At 39.1% G+C, this 27,559-nt stretch overlaps 1 protein-coding gene across 18 annotated transcripts in view; it reads left to right on the top strand.

Annotated features, from left to right (window-relative positions):
* The first annotated feature begins 8,808 nt into the window (after positions 1–8,808).
* Positions 8,809–27,559, top strand: part of COBLL1 (cordon-bleu WH2 repeat protein like 1) — a 79,139-nt gene continuing 60,388 nt past the window's right edge. Inside the window, exon 1 of one of the 18 annotated variants that reach the window (XM_086896826.1) lies at positions 8,809–9,213. Coding sequence is in view for 12 of the 18 variants with exons in the window: in XM_086896813.1 (XP_086752939.1) it covers positions 9,994–10,316 (323 nt within the window). In the remaining 6 variants the exon portion in view is untranslated. Of the gene's footprint in view, positions 9,214–9,337; positions 9,687–9,772; positions 10,606–15,142; positions 15,211–27,559 lie in introns of those variants that run through there. The other 17 variants (XM_086896818.1, XM_086896817.1, XM_086896821.1 and 14 more) reach the window with 17 other exon arrangements.

Consider the following 27,559-nt stretch of genomic DNA (forward strand, 5'->3'; position numbering starts at 1 on the left):
CTCCTCAGCTCACTGATGAACCTCATTGACTATTCTTTAGTGGAACTTACATAATAAATATTTGAGTATGATGACTGCAGATGATGTGCTAAGACTTACTGCTCTTAATCATATTTTTAATACTGCAACCCTTCTGCTTATTCATACTTCTAGTAAAAGGGTTTATGGGCCTTATTTGAGAAATGACTAGGGTTACAGTGAATGCCAGGTGGAAGAAATTCAAGAAAGCTTTTATTGCTGACTGACACAGGTCTTTTTCTATAGAATCTACCCATGCTTATAATGGGCTCTATAATACTGGGTTTATGGTGCCTAGTACATGTATTTAGTACTCTTAGGCCTTCTGGATCAAATGTTGCTAAAGAGATTAAATTGCAGCAGTTACCTGACTTTTGTACGCCTTTGGGTAGTGAAAGGGATGACTGGAGGAGCTGTTGGAACTTGCTGTTTGTTCTAAGTTTGGCAAAAGATTCTGCCCACCTTTTCTGTTTCATGTATTGCAGATTAAACATGGGCACCATTCAGGAAGGATCTGCTGGTAAAGTTGATCTTGAAACAGATGAGAAGTGAGATTTCCAGCAAAAAAAGGAAAAGGCATTAACACCCCATGTAGTAGTTCAGTTGTTATGATTGGAAAGGGCTGTGAAATTCATTATCACAGTCACTGTGAAGAGAATCCGCTCTTAAGAGCTGTGGCAATTATGTGTAGCTAAAAGACTAAAACCTGGAAGCTCACTCTGATGACTGTGAAATCAAATATCATCCAAGTAAAAATCAGGAGTACAGCACAGAAAAGGTATTCAAGTTGAGTACGATATGACAGCGAACACTAGGAACCTGTGTAATGTGCTTAAACCATAAGAACTTTAACCTGATGCTGGAAAGAAGAAGGTGAAATAATATTTCTTAAGTCCTTCTATGCAAAACAGCTTATTTCTTGTGTTTATCCAGCAAGCTGGCCTTTCCAGAGATCTCTCCAGGTTGCACCAGATAGCAGTGAGTATCACACATAGCAAAATGCCATAGCAGACTGCCATCTGATTAGAACTGTACCATTTCATTTGCAAAGTCTACTTCAGTTACAGATTAACAGAAAGGATTTAAATTATTGAAGGAGAAAATTAGTAACTGGTAAAAGAAAGGTAAGAAAAAAGCATGCTGGAAATCATAGGGAAACAACAGAACTTGATCATACTATATGTTTTCGCTTCTGCATACAGTTTATCATTTTTATGTGAGAAGTCTCATCAAGACCAAATATACTTTCCAGAGATTATTAACTTGTCCAATGAAAAAACATAGATATTTAACTGAATTGTAAGTCAGCTCAAAGCCTCTGAAGTCAAGTCTCAGGCATGATGAAAAAGGTAATGCTTCCTTTTAACCTTGATAAGCACAGTCTATGTTTCAAAACAATTTCCTTCTACCCTCACAGAAATCTAGCTTCTGGACCACTGTGCAGCTTTATCTTCCTGTTCTTTTTCATTCAATATTCCAAAAATTTTCTGCCCTTGGGCCAAGGATTTTCTGAGGTGCATCTTGAATTACTTAAAATGGGTTTTGTGGCAGGGTTCAGTTTGTAAAACCAGGAGACAAGAGTTCACTTAGAATGTGTTTGTGTGACTCAGCTCAAATTGATATAATTTTGATCAGAGTCTACAATTGCTTATTTCTCAAATGCAACTTCGTAAGTGTTAAAAAAAAAAAATCAAACTATTTGAGTGACTTTATTTACCCTTTCTCTCTCCTGATTCTACATCTGGGCAGCTCAATCCTGTTTCAGTCTTTTCTCTTCAGCTGTTTGGCCTAAATACACTCTGATGCATTAATTAGCATATACATGTTTATCTTTGTGAATCTCGGTCTGGAATGAAGCCTATGAACTTGTATTTGCCTATAATGGCCTGACTTTTAAGGTTCACCCCAGTCAATAAGCATTTCATACACTGCTAGAGAGAGATAAAACATCTCCTTGTCCTGATGCCATCTCTCAGGCACGTTGGCCTCAGAGTTGTTAATGAGGCCATTCAGCATCACCACTTCACATAACATCTAAAATCAATACCCAAGTAAGTCATTCAGCAGAGCTGTAATTTACCTTCTAACACCACCAAACTGCCTTCACCAGCTCTTTGAATGCTTAAGTGCTTGAAAGGTGTGGTGTGTTACAAAGTAAAAAATAAGACTGAAGGCAAAATCTTTAAATAATAATTACAGTAGGTTCAAAGAAACCACATACATCTATAGCACTCTTTTACCTTTATTAAAAAATGAGGTCTTGCTGTTTTAAAGTCAGACTTCCAAATATATCTAAAGAACCACAAAAAGTGAGAGTGGCCTCTCAGTGTCAGACTGAATGTCTTATCTAACCTTGTATCCTTTCTCAGACAATGTCCAAAAATGAATGTTGAGGGGACACTAGAAAAGGAGGGAAAAACATATATATTCCCATAAATATTCATACCATCAAGCAGTCTGTGGTTCAGGAACTTCCTGAGCCAGAGAGGGTGCTTTGTATTTCAGAACTCTTGATGAATTTCTGTACTGTTAAGTTTCCCTGTCTTCTCCAGGAAGAGTCAGGGGAGATAAAATGAGTGCTCTTTTAATTTTCTAACCTTTATTTCTGAGAAAAACATTGGCCCCATTCCACAAAGTCTGAAATAGCTGTAGTGCTGTTGTAGCAGCTCAGTGGTCTATAGCTCCAGTTAGAATGATAATGGCAATTTCACATCTGCTGGCACAAATGCATGACACTGGAGCTACACATTGGTCATGGAATAGAACTGACTGATGAATTCAAAAGCTTTTTGCTGTATTTAGATGAGTTTTTCTTTCAAAGGAAAAGTTTAAAAACACCTTTAATGATCTACTTAAAAGCTGAATCTTCAGATGTTTTAATTGTGCACTCATACTGCAATGACTAGAACATTGCACAATCTTCTAAATCTGGTCTAATGCCCCAGTCAGATCGGGTGAGCTAAGGGCATTTTGCAGATTCCATATGGAGCATTTAAAGCCCTGTTCTAGTTTGTTTATATTTTTACTTTATTTTTAATGAAAATATTTGGACAATTTCATGCAACTTTTTGTTTCTGGTTAGTACACAGTACTTAACTAGAGTGAATTGATAGATGTTAATGTACAGTAAAAAGCAATGTAAATTGCTGCCTGAATACATAGCAATTAGCATGTGAGAATTCTAAGCAATGTTTGTTTTGATGCCATAGTAAACAGAACAAATCCAAACTAGATTGTTAAGCCTTTTTTTCCCTCCTGATTGTGGCAAGATATGAATAAAACTTTCCAAACTATGCCTTACTCAGTGGATAGTAAGCAATGATTTTAGCTCAGCAAGTTGGAAGGAAGGAAGATTGAAAGAACAGCATCTCTGGTGCCAGGAAGAGTGCACCCTATGGTGTACAGACAAAATCCCTCCATTAAAAACAAATAGGAAAACTAGTGCTACAAAATTCTTCAAACATTTCTTAAATAAAATTATATTTAGCTAAAACTTAGCTGCTTAAATTAGAAGCATTAAATAATGCTGAATATGTACACTGCAGTTTGGCACATCAATAGCAAATAGGTATGGATACAAGTTATGTTTTTATACAACATCTCACAAAGGCAAGACAGCTTTCTCACTCTCTTTTGCCAGGGGCATATTCTTATATGCGAGGCTACTTTCCTGCTTAATTACAATTTTTTGTTTACAGGGCAGATATAGTGATATATTTACTGGTGGATTTTTACCAGAGAATATTCCTGGAGCTATTCTATCCTGTGTACCACTGCTAAGCATAGCCAAGGAGAGAAATAATTTCACTTCTACATTCTACAGAAACCTGGCTCTGAAACTGAGCTGTTAGCCTGAGCTGAGCTTCACGCATATGCTAATTTAAAATTGCCTTTGACATGTCTGCACAAGCTGTGTTGACTATGCATAGATGCTCACTAAAGAGGTAATTCTACAAGGAGACAATGGCAAACTGCAGAAAAAAAGCAGTCAAAGCTGGGCTTTGAAATTACTTGAAAATATTTATGCAGTCTCTCAAACTCAGAGCAGCAATAATTTTCAGATTAAAACCTCAAAGAATTTCTGTAACTAATGTTTTATCTCCCCATGATGAAGCTTATACTAGACTTAAAGCCACATTCAGTTGTAATACACAGCCTTGGGCTCCTGTCCAGAGTGTTTGAAAAGGTTGGTGAACTCTGCCAGGTATTCTGACTGAAACCTTTGTGTAAGTATATGTTCATGACTTTTATTCAAATGTTTATTGGGGGGGTGGGGGGGTGGAAATCCAGCTTTCTAAAAGCTTAGAACACTAATCATTTCTGGATCTATGAAGCGGAATATGTGCCAACAATGTGACTTGAATATAACTTGGTACAGTGTTGTATTTTTGAAACTGCCAGCATGTGAAGGTGGGATGAGCTTTATTCCAAAGAAATACATTTCTCCAGGTCCTTAGAATTCACTGTGTGCACATATGGGATGAAAACTATCTTTGATTTGTCTGTGCTGAAGATCTCAGTACTATCTCATGTTTAAAACAGACATGATGTGTCCCTGGAGCTCCATTGTGGGGCCCGTCCCAGCCGTAGGTCCCTAAAGCACACCTGAATAAGCACACTGCACACAGAGCAGCTTCACTTTCTTGTTAGCATTCCAGAGGAGGAGCGCCTCTTCCCACTCTCCTTCCCATTTGTTAAGTTGTCTAATCAAAGTACACAGTCCATATCATCTGAGTGAAATGTCTAACTCCCTCTCCATGCTTCCAAAGCATCTTAATTTTTATGGCATTAGATTCCACTATGTGTATGTAGCACCTCCGGGGCTGTCCAGAAAGCATGAGGGCTGTAAAGTTACCTAGGCTCAATTCTGAGCAAGCCGTAGCAAGAGATACAAATTTGTGCAGTATAAGGCTTCTCACTGGTTAATACATCTTGTTTTCATGCCATAGTATGACCATAGCAATATATATTTCAAAACCTAAAATAACTCTTATGCTTATAACTTAGCTATTGCTACATTTTCTCTCTGTAGAAGAAATCCCCAATTTCCTTTGTATCTAAGTGTATTTTTCTAATATGAAAAGGGGATAAGGTTTCTTATAGTGTTATATGATACAATAAGCGATAAACTAATGAATTACTTATCAATTGAACAGATATTATGAATGTATTTCTTTCTAGAAGTGATTTTCTTCAGAAATATTTTTTACTGTTTAGACTTTGCAGACTTCAGTGTTGAGGATTTTGCACACTATGTGCATTCAAAATGTGGAAATTCAGTGAATGAGAGCAATTTAGTGAACTTGTAGTTTCTTCTACACCTCAGCTAAGATTCACATTTAAGTTAATTCTCATCTATCTTACATTGCAACTACTGTGACTAACATGTTTTGAAAGAATTAGACAAAACTGTTTAAAAAATAATTAACTTTGCAAGGATACTTCACAGCATATGTGATTCTACACACTATATCACTCACTACTCAGCATCGTCTGAAGCTTTCTAATATTACTCAATTGCAGTGTTAATCCACATGAATACCTCATTAATTGTTATTTATTGCATCCCCAAAAATACTGCTTAGTCCTATGTCTGAAAGTGTATGGGCTAGTTTTTTGTAGACTTATTTCTACTTTGTCTATCAGGCCAAAGTTGGATTTGCCCCAGCACCTGAATGTCTTTCTTGTAGTTCAGAAGAGAGCACAGGATTGCTCTGAGTGTATGCTCAGCAGTGCTGTGTACAGGCAGCAGTGCTCTTCAGTGAAGTGCACAGTTTAAATGGGCTCCCAAACCTGCCCCTGTGCCTGCAGCAATGCTTTCTGTAGCTTTGTACATGTGTGTGCAGGCTCCCAAAAGCTAACCCGCCTTCTGGAATGCAAACACACAAACAGCAGCTGTTCAACAGGATGCAAAGTAAGCTGATTGACTGCTCCGCAGAAGAAGAATTACATGTGGATTTGGTTTTGATTTAAACAAAATGAAGAATTATATAATATTTCCTTGCTTTATCTTTATAGTATAGGTGTAAAAACCTGATTTTTATCATGTATCCTGTACATGATAAAATGTATAGAATAAACTGCTCGGGTTTTAAATGTATTTAATTATGCATTCAGAAAAGTAACTTAACAAAGAAAACACCTTTTAATTCTACAATCTGATACTTACCTGGCACAATAATGTTCAAAACAACTATACAGTGACACGGTATGATTTTCAATGTACAAAACCACATTAAGAGTGCATTCAGGTTGCATCCTTAAATCACAAAATGTCACTATAACCTGTTATATATTAAGAAATTTAAAAAGACCTTGTAAGCAGACCTTTACAACAGTGAAAAATATTGTAGGGCTCCTGTGGCCTATTTAACACTTCAAAGAGCTTCCACCTTATGCAATAATGGTCATACCTCTTGGAAAACTATATTGTCCGTTACATTTCTACAGCACCTTTCATTCAAAAATATTTGTATTCACATTTCTGGCAACCTCTGGAGGAGAGCAACCAGAAGGACTGAAGCCATCTAGGACAACTTCTGACTGTTATGAAGAATGCCATGAGATATTGCTGCTTTTTTTAGAACAGCCAATGCTTTGTTTTTAGTAATTTAACTCATATAAAAATCTCATAGTTAGTAATACACCTGGAACTTCTACATTAGGTAGAACTTGTCCTTCAAATATCACTTGCAGTTCTCACTACCTGCATAATTTGAAGGTTATGCTAATAGCAGTCAGAACTGGGTATTAATCTGCAAATATTTATACTAAATATACAATAGCACCAAGTACATTTACCAAGTGCAGTGTGTGGCAGCTTGCCACGTGGATTAATGCCTCCAGATAAATGATTGTTTTACCTCAAACCACGGAAAAAAGATGACATTATTGCAATGGTGCAATTAATAACCTACCACTTCATTAATTGTTACAATGATATCTGATTCATGGATCAGCTTGAAAAGCTGGAGAACTTCAAATGTTTTGTTGTGGGTTTTTTTCCTTTGGCTATTCAGCAGAAGAGACAATGAATAGTGTGTTAACTTGGTATTCTCTGATGCAGCCTTCTGTTTATTGTGTAAAAGAGTTATGTTTGATTTGTATGAACAATGTCTTGAGCTCAGGACAAAATTGGAAACTTTATAAAAATAGAAGAATTTTAAAAAGAGCATTTGATTCTGTCAACGTCTTTTGAAACTCAAACACAGAACTGATTTTCTATTGATATGGAAACAAAGTGCCATAGGAGTCCAAAATCTGTCTCTAAAAACTGAGACCCCGAGGAGAAATGGTATCTCCAGTACCTCATAAACCCAACTATTCTTATTGTAGTTATTGTAAAACTGCCACGGCAGAACATGGCCTGCAGGCACTCAATTTAGAGCCTACAGTGTTTCTAGTGATCAGAATTTCAGATGTGTTTAGTTAACAACTGAGATAAGAGTAAGATGGGTGGTAGTGTAAGACAATAAGCATAGCCTCTTAAAGTGAGATTGGCATTATTCAGTGAACTGCTTCTTTAGGTAATCTACCAGTCTCTATTGGAAATTGTCACCACTAATAATTTTTTTTTAGGCTATTTCCTAAATGTCACTTTTCTGCCTGGCATTGCTGAGTTTCTATTATGAGCCCATGTGAGCTATTCAATAGATTGGAATATTTGTGGCATTAATACTTGCCAAAAGAATTAGACTATCACATATATTGGCTTTCAAATGAGATTATAAAGGGAGTGGTACAACAGCTCCTTACCTACTGGTGGTGAAGCAAAGTTTATTACAAGGGATGACAACACGACACCAATATGTGTAATTATTCTAAGTAATTAACAATCAGCTACAGGGTCTTCAGTTGAAATATCATTACATCTCACACTTTTGCAGCATGGGAGTTTCATTACAGTTTAGGAGGTGCTGTCACACAGTGGTTTTGCACAAGAAGTAGCTGTCTGGAAGTGGAGAATTCTTCTGTACTTAAACTAATGCTACAAACTGGATGCAGAAAGTTACCATGCCCTGATTTCAGGAACAGTCAACATACAAAAGAATTTATCAACCTTCATCCTAACCTAGGAAGTGGCTGAACAATTTGAGGAGTGTGAGAAAAAAAGTAGACTGTCAAAAGAGAAGTGTGTCCAAAACTTACATAAGGTTCTCAATGAAATTCTTCCTGAGATTCTCAATTAATTGAACACTGCCTCTGAAAACTGGACCATGGAAAATACATCTGACTCACCAGTAATTATTTTTTTTGTTTAAGTAACATACAGAGATTGATGGGGTGTGCCTGATAATGGCATGTTATTCAGGGTGTGAACAGCCTCTAGGGTCTGTCACAACAGGTGGTTTCAGGGTTAGTCCCCAGTGGAAAAGCAGAAAATCAGAAAAAAATCTTTATTAAGAAGCACACTGCAGATGAGAAGGGCATATATAGGGAGAAGCAAAATGTTACTGAAGTACAATACCTCTACAATGCTATATACAGTATTGCACTAGCTAGGAAGAATATTAACATCGAGTATTAGGAATGTTAACATCGAATGGTCAATTATATTAATTTTTTTCCAGATATATAATCTTAGAACTAGTCAGAAAAAGAACTACTTAGAAAAAAAGAAAGGTATAAATGCTTTGATGTTGGCTATTTTTCAACTTTTCCTAAACACTGGGAAAAATCTGTATAAAGAGTTGTATGTACTGGACAACATCATCTGGTCCCACAGCACAGCAGGAACGGCGCTCTGTGCTGGCACAGGTATGCAGAGCGTTAGTGCGCGATCTGCTCAGTAGTTACTGCATAGGAAAGGTGCTGTCATGCTCAGCGAGCAAACTTCAGATCAGCCTGAACACACTCCTGTCTTGGGAGCTCGTCACCCGTGACACGGCGGGGCTCAGCCGAGTCCCGGGCGCGCTCGGCAGCGGGCACAGGGCTCTGTTTGCCGAAGGGTGCCGGACCCCACCGCATCCCGGCCCCGAGCTCCGCGCCTGGCGCTCCCCACCTGTGGGGGTTTCGCCTCGCACCCTGCTGGCTGGAATGGGAATGGGCTGAGCCTGAGGCGGCCGCCGGGACGCTTCGCTCGGGGAGAGGAAAATTCCAGCCGAGAGGAGCGGCCCTGCCCCTGCTGGCCGCTGAGAGCCCGCGGCCGGGGCCGAGCGGAGTCCCCAGTCCGGCCGCAGCTGGAGGGACAACCGGGTGTGTGGGGGCGGCGGGAGGGAGGGAGGCGCTGGGACGGGAACAGGGAGTCTCTGTGTCTCTGTGCGTGCCGGAGCGGGGAAGGTTCCGCGTTTCAAGTTTCTCGCCGCGAAGTTCGGTTTTTCTTTTTTTTTTTTTCTTTTTTTTTTTTTTTTCCCCTTGCTTCAGTGTTTTTTTTTCCCCTACGCCCAAGGTGTGGTTCCGCGAGCGGCAGGAGCCTGGCGCAGCCCGTGACCGCCGCCGCGGGCAGGCTCCCAGCGTCCGCGCCGTAAACAGCGGGGAATGCCCGGGCTCGGGGGCGAGGCGGCGCCGGGGGCTGCGGAGCGGGGCCGCCCTCCTCAGCCCGCCCCGAGCAGGTGAGGCGGGGAGCCGCGGCTGTGCGGGCGGGTCCCCGGCTTGCGCCCGCCCTGCGCTCCCTCGGCCGCCGGCATGGACGGCCGCGCTCGGCCGGCGGCAGCCCCGCCACCCTCCGGGTAAGCGCAGCTCGGGGCGCGGGCGGGAGCGCGCCTGCCCCCGGCTCCGGAGGGGCAGCCGGCGGGAGCCGGGGCCGTGCCGGGCCGTGCGCGGGGCTGGGTGAGGTGAGGCGAGAGCGAGGGGGCAGCTCGGGTCGGGGAGGCCGGTGCCGTGCGCGTCCGGCAGTGAGGTGCGGCGCTCGGCAGGCGGCCAGCGGCGAGAGGCGGCTCCCCAGCGGCGGGGGCGAGCGTGCTCCTGCGCCCCTTCCCGGGCTCCTGCGCCCCTTCCCGGGCTCCTGCGGCGGGGGGAGGCGGAAGCCCCGGGCAGATGGAGCGGCCGTTAAACGGCTGCGGGAGCGGCGCCTCCGCCGCACCTCGGCCGCTTCCCCTGGCAGGGGCTGCGGGACCAGCCCGTCCGGCCGCCGCCCTCCCTGGCCGTGCCCGAGCGAGCAGCGGCTGCAGCGCCGGCCCCGAGCCGCGGGCAGTTCCCGCAGGGACGAGCCGCAGCCCGCCCGCCGGCGTTGCCGTCCCGGTGCCTCTGCCGGACTGCAGCGCTGCCGGCGCGGGACCTGCCGGGTGCACGGCACTGCCGGGATCGGCGCCTCCGGCACATCCCTGCAGGTCGGCACTTGCCGGTCGGAGCATCCTTAGGTGAGCGGAGTCAACTTCCAGCGCTCCGGGTGAGAGTGGCGGCGGTTTGGGAGGGCTGCGCCCTCCTCGGTGCTCTGGGAATTGCCGATGCTGAGGAAAAGAAAATAAACAAGCAGCATCTGTTTGGAGTAGTAAAAGGGCTGGCTTGTTTCTTTTTACGTATTGGGCCCCTGTGTTTTTATTTTGCTTATGGCAGAAAATCTAACGTTAAGGAATATATTTTTTAAATCCTAAGTAAAACTACTCCATTTATAGATCAGGAGGAGGAGGATTTTCCTTAACTAGTCAGGTACGTTTGAAGAAAATTAGTTTACTCAGTGACTTCACTAGGAACTAGAACGAATCAAAATACTGGTAAGACTGCTGAAGCTATCTGTAAATAGAATAGACAAAACACATGATGTATTTTTTAACATGAACATTTTTGTGAAGCTTCCATACTATTTGCAAAAATGGATTACTTGGATTGCTGACCATGTGGCTACAGGATAAACAGGTGCAGATGACGGGAATTTACTGTAGTATTTGCAGCAGTAAAAAATCGGTTTGAAGTCATGACTCTAGTGAGTGTGGAAGACTCATAAAGGGAGGGGTATTTATTCACTTAAGGCCTTGCACCATTCCGCATTTATATGTAGCCATTGAGAAACCATATTGTTAATCAATGTAGAAGGTATAATTACTGCATTTTCAAGACTCTGTGTACTTAAGCAGTGTTGGAAGGACTGCGTGGGGGATAATAGTGTTTTTTTCCAGGTTAGGGAGTGGCAAAAACAGCATATCTTAAAAGTCTTCAGTTTTGTTTGTGAGCAGGAACATAAAAACAGTCAAAAAGATGCAATTAAGCCTTTGGCTATTCTGACAGTTTCTCTAGGCCTGTTGCCTGCCATAAAGCTATTTGGTACAGTGAATTTTGGCTGCTGCTTGACATCTAAGTTCCCTTTATGTGACTTCAAGCATCTGCCAGCATCCACTTCTCAGTTTTGAGAAACATGTAGCTAACAGTAGTGCCCATTGCATTAGCCCTGCTATCAGTTGTTCACATAAAATTTGGTACTTAGAAAATCAAGTTGCCATACCTTCCTTGCTACAAAAGTTCTTTATTGACAGTCTTAACTATTTCTGTAAGATGGTCTCATTTGCTCATGATATGCTGGATTTGAGGAAAAAAATGTGAATATTTTTTCTGTCCACCAGAAAAGAAGACAACTCCCAGTTTTACTGAAAATAGTCCACAGATACATTTTTGAATAGTATGCAGTTACCATTCCCTCCCTGAGATGATAGGAAAATTTGTGCAATCTGGGAAGAATTTCAGTTGAAATAGTGTTTTTTCTTTAAGTGTACTACCAAATGATGTAATATACTGCATTACATCTCTTTTTAACTTGTCTAGCCAGGTTGTTGTTAATCTGCAGCTAAAAACTTGTTTCTTAAATCGATTTATTCTTAAATCACTGTTGGAAGTTCTGTGGAGTAATTGCTGGTAACTCTTACCAGCTGGGAAAGCTTGTTTACGCTAACTGCTAAGAAGGTAGTGTTTTGTAAATTTTCAAGCACTGATGTTAGTTAAAACTTGGAAATCCTATATAACTTGATCACTGGTGGCTCTTTAACACAGAATTTTGTTATCAGATCTATGGGGACAAGTTTTGGGAAAGGATCCTGACATCTTTTTTTTTTTTTTTTTTTTTTTTTTCCCCTGCGTGCAGGATTCTGCTTTTCTATTGAAAAATTATTTATTAAACCTGGTTGTGGATAAAAATCTTTGTAAGAAACATAAGTACTAATATGAATATAATAACAAAACAGTAACATATTAATTATTAATAATTAACATAATAGATAATTATAACACTATATTACAGAATTATATAATATAATCCACAATCAAAATTATTATTAATATATTAACAAATATTACAAATATTAATTGAGAAACATGCTCATGTTATTCTCTCTGTACATTCAAAGTAAATAAGAAAATAATTTTTAAAAAATGGCCTTTTGGTTTATAATACGGTAAATAGAGAGTGTGCCCAGCAACTGGCTGGAATATTGGAATATGGTGAATAGGAGGTGTGTCCAGTAAGTGGCTGGCCATGACACATAGTTTCTTCTTCTGGCAGGAGAAACTTGGCTGGACAGTTAGGCAGTTTTATAGCTTGTGTATTTTAGCCTGAGTCTGAGCAGCACTCACAGCACAGAGCTCCTGCCACGCCAATTGACAAAGCCTGCTCCTGTTCATCACAGAGCTGATTTTACTTTATGACATGATAGGAAGATGTGTGATTTGGTACATATAAATAAAAAAAGAAATGCCTATACTTGGCATCCTAACTTCTGAACACATTTTTCCTGCTGTTGCTGGACAGCAATCCCATAACCTGAAGTAAATACTTTTTTACTTTACAAGTAGATGTCAGTAGCTGATAAAGGATTTTACCATGACAAACTGTATTATGGCTTAATATGCCATTAGAGTATTGGAGCAAATGAGGGTTTTGGTAAATATAATATTGATATCCTTTGAAATACTAGCTTTCATGTTGAGATCCACCTTTAATTTAATTGTAATATTTCTGAGAATTTTGTGTTCTTTCATTTGTTCCCGTAAATCATATTTAAAGCTATATGCTTACATACAAAATAACAGCTTCTGACCTACTTTACTCAAGCGAACCCCCTTTGTTTTTATCATTTTCATTGTGTGTCTAACAAAAAGGTGCTTAGGAGATGGAGCTGCTCTCCAGGGGCTGAAGATAGAGCTGGTTGTGTGGGGAAAGGGGCAGGGCCAAACAGTTTCGATTAGCTTAGCGCCAGAAACATTTCTTGTGTGTGTCTTCAGGTTCCTATTCACTGTTGCTTGGTGTAGTGGATGTATTTGAAAATTTTAAGGAGAACAGGAGAAAAGTCTTTCTCACATGATTTCCAGGGCTGCCTCAGGAAGTGAGAGATGTTTTCAGAAAACCCAAGAAATTTACCTTTTCTCTTCCATGTAACTGAGTTTTTATCAAATCATTTCAGTCACATTACGGAGACATCAGCTGTGGCACAGTGTTGGCAAATGTCTGGTGTCAGGCTCAGAATACTGATTTGAACTCTCTTCCTTCTCTTTCAAGTGTTCCTGTGAGTCAGCTCACAACATAGCCACAGGTTTGTTCAAGTGTAAATGAAAGTTCTTCCTGTTGGGGAGTGTGGGAAGGCAGCAAATGTGGCAATATCTGCAAACCAAGCATTCTATGCCCCAGCCACAGCCCCAGAGTGGGGGTGGGGACTTCAGTATGCGTCTGAATTTGCTCAGTTTGGTGAAATTTACGTAAGGGTGAAGCTACTTTTTTCTCTTGCAATGAATTAACTGTTTCCACTGCGCTGTATATTGTATACACGTGTCTGTCATTAAATGCAAGACCTTTTGTACTCATGCTGCTAAGTGGTAGCCCTGTCTAGGATCAGAGGTTAGGCCATTGTGGGTCTAACAAGTAGTCCTATCTTAGATGTGCTTCTGTTTCTTAGACCAAGGACTTCAAGATAATACTTAGCATGTTCTTCTCACCCCATGACCCTGATGAAGAACAAGTAAATTAGCAATGACAAAATGGAAAGAATTTTGAGAATTTGGGACTGTAGAGCTTGCTGGATGTTTGAAGCAGGGAATTAGCTCCTTTGTGGGTGGATGCCCATCAGGAGCCACTTGAATAGTAATCATTCCAGGGGCCAGTTTGCTAGCTGAGTTCCAAATGTACACATAACACTTCTTGAGGTGATTTTGTTGTTATTTTTAATGTATCTGCCTAAAGCAAAGCAACCTCAAATAGTGGAATGCCATTGCAGCCATTAACTGAATGTTGTATTTAAAAGCTGTTTACTCAAACTTTGTCAAGTCTGAAGTCATAGCTGGGTGCCTATGGAAGAGTTACTGGTAATGTTCCCTGTTGGAGTGTGTTGCTGTGGGAATGAGATCAAGAAAACATTAGGGGGTGGAATGTGGATACTAGGGTGAAAAAATGTGTAGGAGGGTAATACACAAATAGAGATCAGAGTTATTTCCAGGCTTTGTCCAAGTGTGTTGATATCCTGTGAAAAAGAAAAGTGAGAGCTAGATAGTGAGATATCAAAAGCATTTGAGGGGAAAAAAATGCTTGAGACTGGAAGGTGGGCTTTGGTGTTACCACAGGGTAGGTTCTTTTCTTTCTGCAGTTACTGGATTTTTTTTTCAATATACTTTAAATGGGACCACAGTATTTACATAAACCTGAAGATCACTATTTGTTTTGAGTAGGCCCATCTGTGTTGGGTGGAAGAAGAGTCCATTGTAGGGGACCAAAATCTTAGATTCCAGAGGAAATTGAAGGTCTTTACAGGACTTCTGTCATCTGACAGACAAAACAATTGAGTAGGAATATTTTAAAGTCACAAACAAATTGTTTCTCCTGTAATCTGGCAACACCTGAATATGTCTCCCTTCATAAAGTGCAGTACCATTTCTGACTGTCTTGACTGTTGCTTTGAAAAAAATTTCTGAGCATGCTGGTTTTTCAAGCCTGACTGCTGTTGTGAGCTGCCACTGTTGTAGTTTTGTGTGTGCTGGGGAACAGCAGATGCCAGATTATCCAGCCAGCCATTGGAGCTGTAACAAGGTTAGCAGGCTCAAATAAATATTTATTCTTTTATTCTAGAAATTAACAAGTCAGTATAATGAGTTGCTGTGTTAACATAGTTGATACAAGGAATGCCAGGTGTTCTCTTTTATGGCTGCTTGCAAGTTAAACCAGATCTGATTGTGTACTTTCTTTTCTTCTCACCTGGCTCTCACTTGCTTCCCCAGCAGCTGTCCTGCTACTCTGACTTAAGTTCTCATAGCTGTCTGCAGTTTGAGAAAGTGTTCTTCACTGTGAGTATCACTGTGTACGGCTCTAAAAGAGCTGACATCAGGGCATTAGAGGATGACAAGAAGCTGAGATGTTGGCTCCTAGATTCCTGTAGAGAGAGTTCTGTGGCTGTGCCCAGCATTGGCACAATGAAGGGGAAACTCTGACTGTGCAGCTTGCAACAATGGAGGGCTCAAGGGGGAAAACCACCCTGCTGTTCTGAGCTGTAGCAACCAATTAAAAACTTGATGCTTCACCTGAATTCTCTCCTAAGATAAGGTCTCACAATTAATAATGCAGCTCTTTATGAAGTAAATTTAAATACTTACCTACTGGAGTTCCAGTAGGTGTGTTCTGACTTAAAATCTTCTTGTGATAGACTGATATAATTGCATTTTTTTCATGGCTTAAGAAGTGGGATTTTTTTATGCAGAGATGGAATGCCATGGAAATTCTTACAGAATTCAGAGTTCCTGGATTTGTTTTTATTTGCTAGGAGGTTATCTGGTTTCGAAGAAGCATGTGCATTTGTTTGGTTGTTGTAAATGACCAGAGTGCCACAGGTGGTTAAAGGACGAGTCCCTAATCTCTCTGTGAAATATCTCGTGTGGGAACTTGTATGAATGTTAACTCTGCTGCATGTCTATGGTTATCAGGATTACTATTTTCAGTTAAAGAAAATAGAGCATGTGAATATTTTTAGCTGGGCTTAAGCTTTCTTCTATGAGAAAGCATTGGTTTTCTTGCAAGCTTTAGCTCTACAGAGGTTCTTGTTAAAGAAATAGTACAGCTTGGAAGCTTTCTTAGTTGTGTTTTAAAAATACTTTCTGCATGTTTATTTGATTTTCATTTCTCTTCTGGAAATAGAGCTACTTGCTTCGGAATCTTAATAACGGACAAATAAACCTCTCTTTCCCAAATAATGCAAAGTGTTGCTCTGTGTTAAACAAGAAATGTTGTGAGCTTGAATTTTCCTCCAACAGAAAGAGACAGAAAACCTACAACAAGGAAAATATCTTCCTATCTCAAAAGAACAACATTAGAAATATAATGCCCTTTTCTTTAAAATCAATTCAATTTTCAATCTAATATTCCTGAGTTATTGATGTATTGATTTAACAGTGCATGTTTTATTTTCATGGGCCTTGGTTTTCTGTTGACAATTAGTTTTCCCTTCTGGTATTTCACCTTACTTTGATGTCAGAACTTCAGATTGGTTTTCTTCCAAAGACTGAAGCTTTTCCATATGTGTGGCTTGACAGGTAACTTTTAAACCTTGTGCAGTGGGAAGATAAACATTTCCATCTCTGCCCTTAATACAGATTTACAATTGACAAAGTTGTCTGGAGGAACTGCTCCTTCTATTTTTTTTTTTCCTTCACAAAATGAATCACATTTTTTTGTTTCATTCAGCTTGACTGTTTGTTTTGTTTGGGTTTTTAGTCCTTCCGTGTTCCCTCCTTCCTCCCCTCCCTGTCCGATGTGCTGGGATCTTTGCTGAATTAAATGAGTTAAATAAGAATGTTCAAAGTAAGAAGGGCATTGGGGAAGAATATGGTGTGCCAAGTTTGATTTGTGTTTATTTTCTCATTCACTGGTTTGCCATTTTTTTTTTAAGTATCATTGTATTGCTCTTGACTTTTGTAAAACCTACCTGTCCTTCTGTACTGTCAAACTAGACTGACAAAACAACTGGGCCTAATATGTAGGTATAGGATAACCTACTGAGCTGGCTATTGTTTAACTGTTCGTGTGACAGCAATGCTGAAAGCTCTTTTTATTTGGGAGGAATAATGCTTTGTCTCTGATCTACTAAAAAAGAGAGAAGCCAAAATATTATTAGTAACGAAGTTGAAAAAAACAAATGTTTACAACTTGTTGTGTTGGATATAACCCTTTGAGGCAAAGATGAAATACTTCTTTACTAGTAGCTATGAACTTCAACATTCTCTCCTTCTCATTAAAAAATAAAGTTCAGATTTCAAAATGTAACCATTCTGGCTTTGAGAGTATAGAAATTATTTGCATTGATGGATGAGTTTTTTACTTCTTCAGTTAGTAAGACAAACAAGGTGTGTGTTAGTTGATGACAGTAGTGTAGTCAATGGAATTTCTAGAGAGGGAATTTCTGATAATTTTCAGGCATGTGTATAAAATCAGAAATTCAAACCCACAGCAGTAATTTGAGCTTTGATTTTTAAAATCTTAATTTTTTTTTTTAAAAAAAATCTAAAATTATAATATTTAATTCCTCATAAATCAGATGTCATTATATGTTGAAAGTTGTTCCCAGGTTCCCAGCCTTCGTTATTGAGGAGTTATTGCTTTTTCCATTTACCCTCTGAAGTCTCCAGGCATAAACTTTTCTGTATCCTCTGCTGGTCTCTGATTCATGGTCTCCTACTTCCCCTTGCCTGCAATTTTGATCTTCTCCTTCCACCCACATTACAAATCAGCCTCACTAATTCCATCCTTGGCACCCTCCCTGACCTATATTTACCTCATTCACTTTTTAAAGTACTCACTACTTGGAGTAAGTTCCTTTTTGCTCAATCTTAAATAAGTTTGTAAGTCTACAACTACTAATAAAGAAAGATGTACCTCATTTTTGCCTGAAGGGGTAAGAACCCAGGAATCTGAGTGGATCTTTTAGCGTTCTGGCTTTGTGCATTCTTTTAAATCTTTGGATTTAGAAAAAGCCTGGCCTTTCAGCTTGGTTTTTCTATGTATATGTATAATTTTTTTTTCTTTTTTTCCTCCCTGTATCCCATTCTGCCTGTATCTAATTCCTCTTCCCTGACTTCACTCTGAAACTATAAATCCTTCTTTTTATAAATACGGTTTTGTGTTTAAAAATTGTATATTCTGTTTTACCTAGGTCAACACATTTTATTCCCTGGTATTTATATGGGCATTGAGAATACTTTTAACTATACTTTTGAAGGGGAGAAGGGTTTCCCAGGCCCTTTTAAATGGCATTTTAAAGTGGGTTTTTTGCAGTTGCTGATCTTTATGTATAGTTGAGCGATGCCTTGGTCATTGCAGAGCTTGAAGGTCCTAAGGCAGTCAGTGATAGCTACAGACATGAAATAGGAGTGTTTGTTTTTTTCTTTATTCAAGCAAGTCAGAGTTTACCTATGACTTTTTTGGGCCAGTGTCAGTCAATTTTATGTGAATTTCATTCACACATTACATGCTGGCCTTTATCAGAATTAGATACATATATGTAATTTGACATCTGTATGATAGATTAGCAGGAATTTGTAGAAATGACCTGATGGAACTGGGTCAGATGTGTCTTTACTCCTTCAGCTTCTTCATGCTTCTCTCTCCTTTCCTGATGGCTGTTTGGAGTAGGGAGAGGGCTCTGGTTTTCTGCCAAGTGATATGTGCAGGGATCAGAGGATTTTGGAATCTAGATAATTTTTGAGATTTGTTCTGATGGTTCTTTTGCAGTGCAGGGCACAAAATCCCCCCTGCCCCTCCTAGGTATTGTTGTGATATTCTCAATGCACCAGGCAATGCTTGTTCACTTCTGTAGAAAAGCAAGGTGAAAATGTAGAAGATAGGGAAAACCAAAACATTTTATAAGCACTTCTTCAGAGCTGGTTTTCAGTAGTGGGGGTATAAGAGAGAATCTGAAGAGGCTTATTTTGGAAAAGTAATAAGAATCTGACATCACTGTCTGAACTGTTGGAATCTCTGTCTGATTTCTAAGCATCTTTCTTTGACTGTTCTTATATTTCCACTGCCCAAACATTCTTAGAAACTTTCCAGTCTTCCTCCCAAAATACACTGCTGTAATGCATCTTTATCCATAAATGTTAAGTTAATAAAGGAGGAGAGAAATGCAATGAATTGTAAATGTTGGATGAAACCTTAAAAGTACACAAGGATTTATTTTAGAAAAGAAAAATGAGGACATGATACTGTGATAGAAATATTCAAACAAATCAATTGGTTCTTGTTTTTGTTTTGTTTTTTTTCTGATGGTCTTCTTCAAGGTACTGCTTATAGACTCCTGTTGTTAGGTTTCCTTCCTGCTTTTACTTGCCCCAAAATTTTCCTTGATTTTCTAGTTATAATACGTAAAGCCTGCCATCTAACAGGTTTACAGGAAGTTTATTTTTTTCTTGAAGACTGCTTGCCAGTACTTAATCCAGAATAAAATCTTACATTAAAGTTGAGGCTGCTTGGAAATAATGACATAAATGCTGAGATCTCATCCTATACTATACTACTCCTGTAGATGGAGTCTTTGAAATGACTTGGTACCCTGACTGAGTGGTCTTTGGAAAGATCTCTGTAGTGTTGGTCACCACTCTGCCCCTCTGCATAAGAGGCAGCTGTCCTGCATTCTGTCTCCACTAGAGAAGAACAGCTGGATATTCCTTCACATTTCCTGAATGAAATCTGTGTATCTCTGACAGGCTGACACTGCCTCTTCCTGCTCATAGTGGAGATGGACAGTAGGAAATGACGTGTCCACTGAATTGTTTATTTTGTGAAGATGTTTGTCAGGGCCACTTGGAAGAACTGTAACAACTTAATGTAGAAACGCCCTTGCAAAATTCTACCCAGTTCATCGAGAAGTGTGCAGTTAATTTGCCGACAACATACTCTCAGTAAGGAAAAATGGTTAAGTATTCAAAGAGTCCTTCTGTTACCAGAAAACAAAAGCTCCAAGTTTAGAAGTACTTTATAATGTTTTAACTTTCATTTAAAAATAATTTTAAAATTCTAATGAGATCTGGAAAACTCTATCTACACTTTCTGGCCTTTCCCACATCCTGTCACATCATATTTCACATCTCAGTCATACACTGACTTTCCTTTAGTCAGTTTGTGGTGTCATGTGAATAAATGCTCAACATGGTTGAACGATCTCCCGTGTGTCTGTAAAAGACCATGTGATCCTTTATCAAAGACAGAAAGGCATAGCTAAACATGGCATAGCATTGTTGGAATTCTAAACAGTCATTTAACTTAAAAAACTTTTGGCTTCTGATAATAAAATGAGATCCATCAGAAAATGTGAGTCACGTTCTCAGACTGACGTAGCTGTACCACTATTGCGTGCCATTGTGATTACCAGAGACTTTGATTAACAAATATTTTCACCTAAATATTTAAGTGACAGCAAGAAAGAAATTACTTGGTCTGTGAAAAGGCTGATTCATTCAAAGATCCAACACTGGATGTGGAGGTTAGTTTTTCCTCTTCCCCCCATTTTTTTTGTTTCTTTGTTTGGATTTTGATAGTCATTGAATTACGTGACAGAGGTTGCATACCTCTCTCCCTCCCTTCTGGACTCTCTAGGCAGAAGGAAGTTTGTGTGTCTTGTTCTCAGCTGAGTAGGTTTGCTGCTGCTGTTGAGCTGATGGATTCAGTTTGTTGCAGCTTCATGTCTTCTTCTTCAGTCAGAAGAAGCCAGTGATAAGTTGCTGATAATCAAATGATGGAAGTCTGGGGTAGTTCCTTTTTCTGTTTTTAATGTTAAACAGGGCTTTTGTTTCTTTATCTGTGTTCACCTTAGGATATTGTAGTTTGTGATGTTTTTGAAGTGTCAGCTTTGAATTTCTGTATCCATAGAGCCTTTCTGCTTTAAGCTTAACAGCATTATGCTAGTGACTTTGTTCATGTAATAAAAATTTCTAAAATTCTGATCATTGTCTTTTTATGTGTGTCAGAAGAACAGTGGGATGGCCATTAGCCACAATTTCAGTCTCTTCTCTGATAGGAAGCCAGAGTTCTTTCCATGGATTTCCTCTGTTGGGAGGCATTCAAAACCCAACCCATACTTACTGGGAGAGAGAAAATGTGGTACTTGAGGGAGGTCAGTGGGCTTTAGGTTACTGACACTTAATTTTACTCAGCAAGGTGAGGGTGAACTTTGAAAAAGTTCACAGAGTTGCAGCTGAGTTTTAGTGCTCCCTTGTTTACGTCTTGTCCTACCTTCTATGATCTGTATAGATAGCTGCTCATTAACTTTTTATCCAAATTGACTGTTGTGGTTTTCCACTTGTTGGCTTCAGTTTTATGGCAAGAATTGAAGCACTGATCTGCTGCAGTTAAATGAGGGGAAATCATGACAAATTTTAGTTCATTTTCCTAAAATCTCCATCTAGAGCTTGTCCCTGACCTATCTCTACAACTAAGGTCAGGAGTAAACACTCTGGTCAAGGTGATGTTCTGATCTGCATCCTTGTCGCTTTGTCTTCTGCTGTACAGCATTGGCAATAATTTTGCCTGTTCTTTGCCCCTACCACAGGCTGTTTTCTGGCCAGACAAATCCAAGGTTTTATATTGCTCTTGAATCAGGGCCATTAACTTCTAAATAAGAAGTTTGCTCTATACTGGTGTTAGTAATTACCTTTTTGTTTCTACTGAGATTGTGCTGACACTTGCTTGAAGATAAATGGGTAAAAAATGTGGATGTCTTATAGCTAGCAAAAGTTTTCTTATTTTATAAGTTTTTAGTGATTTAATGTATTCAATAAGCAACAATTTCTTCTAAAACTTTCGAAAAAATGAAGTGGCAAAGAGTTAAGCATTCTTGGTCTTTCTATTTCTGAAGTGTGACAACATGTGAATGGCATGTTCATGAGTTACTGCATGGAGTATGAGCATGTAAATCATTCAAAATGCTATTTGGCTGGTTACTTTCATGGGTAAGAATGTGAAAACTACTGCATTTCTGACAGGATTCCAACTGTTGTGGTAACACAGGATACAGAATTATTAAATAATCCATGTTAAGTCTGATCAAATGTTTTAGGCATATATTCTTTTAGGCATTTTTAGGCTGTTACATTCAGGGAAAACTTCTAAATCCTGGGAGAACTTAAAGGGATGGTTTCAGATATCAGGAATTTGTGTGTTTTACAGGCTTTAGGAGGTCTGGCAGCTTAGATATTTTTGTCCTTTCCATTGAAATCCATGAAGTAAGAAAACCCTTTTTGGCTGAATTTTCTTGGGTGGTTTTTTTACAGGACTTCCTGGGTGGGAGAAATGTGTTACTGTATTTAGTTAACATTTATGAATTTAAGTCACATTGTGTCAAAGTTTGCAGTAAACATGTATGTGCTCTGTAGGTCAGGTAGGTACTGTGTAAGGATTTTCTTAAGGAAAGAACCAGGAAGATAAAATGCTGCTAAGTTGAAGGGTGCTGTTTCTTATAATGACAAGGCACTCAGTTATGAGGATTCTGATAAATAAAGCCTGTAGACAAAGTGCCCAGCTGTACTTTAAGATGAAAACAGGATGTTGGTTGTGTTGCTGCAGGACTGCTGTATAAATCAAAGGATATGCTGTTATTGCTGTTTAAGGAAGCTGTACTCCCTTAGAGTGGTTCTGTATATAAAAGAATGGTAATTGCTGTGCTTATCAAGGACTGGCAGTTCTCCTTTTCCAATTGTGACCTGGTGAATCCACCTCAAGCTCATGACTTAAATAAGCCTTGCCAGTTATTTTAATCCCCTATTCAATAGGACAAACAGAATGGGGTTATTTTTATCTCTTTATGATTGCTCAGAACAAGTAGAAAACCCCTTTGCTATATATATGGAAGGGGTGGTTTTACTCAGGAGGATGTGAAATATTTCCCCAGTGCCTGTTAAACCCTGTTGGTTCAAGTTGTGTCCAGTTAGTTGTGGCATCTGGAAATGGCCAGGTGGCTTTCACTCCATGCCACTGTCCTTGCTGGTTTTTTGGTTTTTTTCACTTGTAGCCACTTTAAATTTTTGTTTGATAGCCTAAGCCAGTTTTGGTTTGTTCTCATATTCTCCTTTCAAGGATTTCTTTGCCCTGTTTGTACTGTTCTACTGTTTCTTAATGACAGCTAGAATGATGTTGCCTTTGTTTTTAAAACTAATAGGTTTTATGCTTCTAAGCACTATATCCACATATACTTTCCTCAGAAAGAAGGTATGTCAAAATACTTTTCTGCTTTTGATTTCCACCAGTTTATTTTTCTCTTCAGGGAAATAATAGAATTATTTGGCCTGGAAGCAACCTTTGAAAACCTTTGAAGATCATCTACTCCAACCTCCATGGTAGATCTGTAGTGCACTGTAGTATGGCCTAGATTGGTTTTTAGGAAATATAAATAAGTTTTTCTTAGGCAAAAGTAGCTGAATCTGGAACAACATTAAGTACCTGGATAAAAGTTGAATTTGTATTCCTGTAATATCCATGTTTTTATAGATTTTTTTTTTTTTTTTTGATAAGTCCTCAAAGTCAGAACTATTTTGGTAGAGTGATTTTAGCATAACAGTTTACACTGATTAGTGGAGTGTTGTCATCCTCTTAGCATTTGTACTCAAGCAGAGAGTTAGCCTCCCTGCAGTGAGAATCCTGACCACCATGCTGCTGATGGAAGGAGAGGAACAGACGGGAAAAGGCAGCAGTGGTGAGTCAGGTATGCAGTACTGTGGGGAAAAGCAGATAAAATTCACTCCTGAAAGAATATTCACACAGCACAAACTTTATTGTTTTAATTTCCATTGTGCTTTGAACACAAATTTATCTTTCAAAGGTGTAGTTTTCATGAAGTTTGGTGCTCATAATGACTATTCCATTATTTACCATCACTTATCTTACATCTCACTGAAGTTCTATGAGGGAAGGATATTGCTGGAACTTTGTAGGCAGCTGTATTTAGGCTCTTGAGATACCAATAGGTATCTCCTTTTCATAATTCTTGATTCCTTATGGTACCCACTTTTCACTATTTTTTTTATCAAAAATGTTCATAAAATAACTTTTTATTTAAAACTAGGATTTGACTGTATTCCAATAACAAGTAATGGATGTGTTTTTAAGAAGTAAGGCCTCTCCAGTCTGCTTCTTTCTGCTTTCTCACAGAGGAGGAAGAAGTCTCAAAATCTTAAATATGTTTAATTTCTTTACTACTTGTAAAGGAAGTAATCAGGTAGGGAGTCTTTTTTGAAACACAAGGAGTTTCTGTGGTACAGATCAAGTTATATTTGGTGTACTTGGGAAGATGTGATATTACATACAGAAATAAAAAACTTCCATTAAGGGCAACCTTTTCTGGAGCCAGAAACTAATTTTTGAAAATATATTTGTCAGTTATCAGATGTCCTAGTGTCCTATTGTCTCTAGCAGTGGTTTATTGAATAAGGATAATGTTTTAGGGTTGGAAAGTGGTTTTGGAAAATCCACATATCTAAATTAAAGATAAACTTTAAATTCTAGCTGTTCATATAAATGTGTGGTTCTTCAACAGGCCAGAAGCATGGTTATCAGGAGACGTGCTGTGGAATTACCCTGGTGTGACCTTGTAACTGATGGATTTGAAAAGCATTAAGCATTATTTGAACTGGTTCAGTACTCTGAAGGTCTTTTAATTGTATTGCCAGTATTCTTTTTCTTAAAACTTGTAATGAAGTGGGACGTATTCTGGAGTGCTTGTCTCAGTTACACACTCAGACAGGCAGCTCTCACTCTGCACTTGTATTGTACCTTAAAATAATTGTGATTTGTTTCTTTGGTTTATTTTAATTTTGAGCAAGTGCGATGACTTTTCATCCACAAAACAAATAGCTGTTGCTTTTGATTAGTAACTTAAACCTTGGCAAGCACATAAATTCCTCAGCAGGGCACTCGTTTTGAAGAGCTGCTTATGTTCCAGGGGAAAACTTTTGAACAGATTGTTTCAGAACATGTGATTTTTTAAAAACTTTTTTCCTGCTTCTGTACTACATTATCTGCACTGATTTACTCCTTTCCTCCAGGAAACACATTTGCATTAAGGATCCGGTCTTCTGTTTATTTAGTTCTTGCTGCTTATTGCTTCCATGGGGTCCTCTTCGACCTTACAATTAACAGGAAAAAACCTGATATTCTGGGAATTAAATCATGAAGAAATTAAGTACAAGGAGCTGATAAATTCTGATGGATTCTTTCACTGATCAAACTTTTTTGACATGCTAAGATACTCAGTAGTAAAAATGAAGAAAAAGATTAGGAGACAGTTCTTCATAGAACCTCTGATGCTTCACTTAAGGCTGAAAACTACAAGAGTCAGGGATATTACCAGTTCCTATTGTTAAATGTTGGCTTTGTCATCAGAAAATGTCAGTATTTTCTGGAAGGTACTCTAATTTGAACTGAATCAATTCTTATTGATCTGAGCTGTTTTGACTAACTGACTTTTAGGCAGAATAGTTGCATTGCACCATAACATTTCATAGTCCCAGCTGATACACCCTGAGATCTATTTTAATTTGTTCAGTGGATGTAAGGACTTCTGCTGCACCTAGTGTAATACTGAAATCATAGTAAGTATAAGAGATCATTCAGTGTGCTTTTAAGCTTAATGATATACAGCAAATCCAGGGAAATAACAGTGAGAGTTCTCCTTTGTTAGTTTATTTATATTGTATTATGTTATTATAATTTTGTTGGAAATAAGCAACACTGGTGAGAGATAAAGCTGTTGTATCAAAGAATTAAAAGGCCTGACCACAATGTTGTCTGTTTAATGTCACTTTAAATGTCCAGGCTTCCTAATTTAGTCTGTCTTGAACATAACAGTGGCATGTTTGGAGACACAGGATGCCAAGAAAGGAAGCAGATTATTTACATCCCTTAAGCTTCTATAAGTGGGAGTTTCAGATTTGAATTTGGCAATAAAATATTGAGATTTTTCAAAAAGAGCTAGATGATAAAAGAAGATGGGGTACCAAGGCCTGCAAGTTGATGATAAAAGAAGACGGGGTACCAAGTTGCCTTGGTAACTAAGCTTGTATGTATGAAATGGAAGGGATGATTGCCTTTTATCTTTTTATTATTAAAAAAAAATAATTAAATAATATGAACAGGAGTGGACAACCTGAAAAGGCAGTTTCATCCCTCCAGTGGAGAAGATAAGAACCTGGAAGTGTTAAGTTTATGGGTGGACTTCATAATCTTAAGGGTCTTCTCCAACCTAAATTATTCTATGCTTCTGTTGTTTCCTTCACCGAGTCACTTAGCTTCATCACTTAACATCATGATAAAGTTATGCAGTCATGTAATTTTAAAAAGATAGAGAGAAATGATAGCTTGGTGTCCTAGCTCTAAAATTTTTCTTGCAATTTTCTCAGAAGTTTTTTGCCATTGTTACTATTCATTGCTTTTGACAGTCACCTGATATCCTTATTAGCCACCTTTGATACCAGAAGGCTAATGGTATAGAATATTCTTTGAAGGCTGTTGGGTCATATTTTCAGTTTGAGAAAATGTGTCACACAGTCTGCAATGTTACTGTGGCAGAGGTATTCCCCATTCAACCCAGTTTCACATCAGCAAGTATGCAGAAAATGCAATTATGAGAATATAGATGATGGTGAGCTTGTGAAACCTTGTGACCTTAATGGACAGAAAGTGTTTGGTGAACATCCATTTTTAGCCAGGTTAGGGGTTTTTTTGTTTATCACAGAGATTCAGCTGGGCTGCTGGTGAGTATTTAGAAGGTGTGGTCTTGTGACTTGCACCAGGTTTAGCAGTGGGACCCAGTGAGGTTGTGTAGCCAGTGTCTGATCCTTAGATTGAGAATGTGGTGAGAGGCTGGTGAACCTTTTGAAGAGGCATCCAGAGTCGCTCAGTTTCCTCTGTCTTTACCTACTGTAACTCCTAATTTGACAGGTGAATTCTGGTATCTCTTAGCAGCAAGTCACATCTTGTTTGAGGCTCTTTACCTAAATGAAGTGATAAAGATGTGTCCTGTTTCTCTGCTCCCTGTCAGTATGTCTGAGCCAATACTAGACCAGCTTTGTCCAACAAACTTAATTTGTGGCTGTCCCAGAACTTTCAACACAGAACCACTTACGTATTATGGTTGTGGCAGTAACATGATTACATCAATTTTCCATCCACCTTCACTCCTCTGTCCTCCTGAAATTGTTAAAGAAGTCTTCATGACTTCTGAGGAGAAACTGGGACAAGGACAAGATTATAAAAGTGTGATAGGGCTTCTGCATCACAGGTTTTGGACTCCTGCTGGGAGGATTATGATGATAAGAGTCAACTGTCTTAAGTTTTTAATTTGGCAGAATTTGTACTCATAAGATCATTTCACTGAACATTACAAAACTGGCTTTGCATGTGTGTTTAGCTTATGCTGGAAAGCATGCCATATAGACAGATATTTTTGTCTCTTCTGGATTTTTTTTTTTTTTATCATGTAGTACTTGGTTGTTCATTTAAAAGAAAATATTTGTGTTCTAAAAACAAATGACACACACACAGCTGCGTAGCCAAGTGACCCAGAGAAAATGAATTCCCATGATCTATGTGTATGTGCAAGTGATGGGGACCAGAGCTTGTTCTCTGTCCAGTAATTCAGTTGTGCCTGGCCTCAAGGGA

This window comes from Cyanistes caeruleus, chromosome 7, assembly GCF_971803275.1.
Source record: "Cyanistes caeruleus chromosome 7, bCyaCae1.hap1.1, whole genome shotgun sequence".
NCBI classification, from domain to species: Eukaryota; Metazoa; Chordata; class Aves; order Passeriformes; family Paridae; genus Cyanistes; species Cyanistes caeruleus.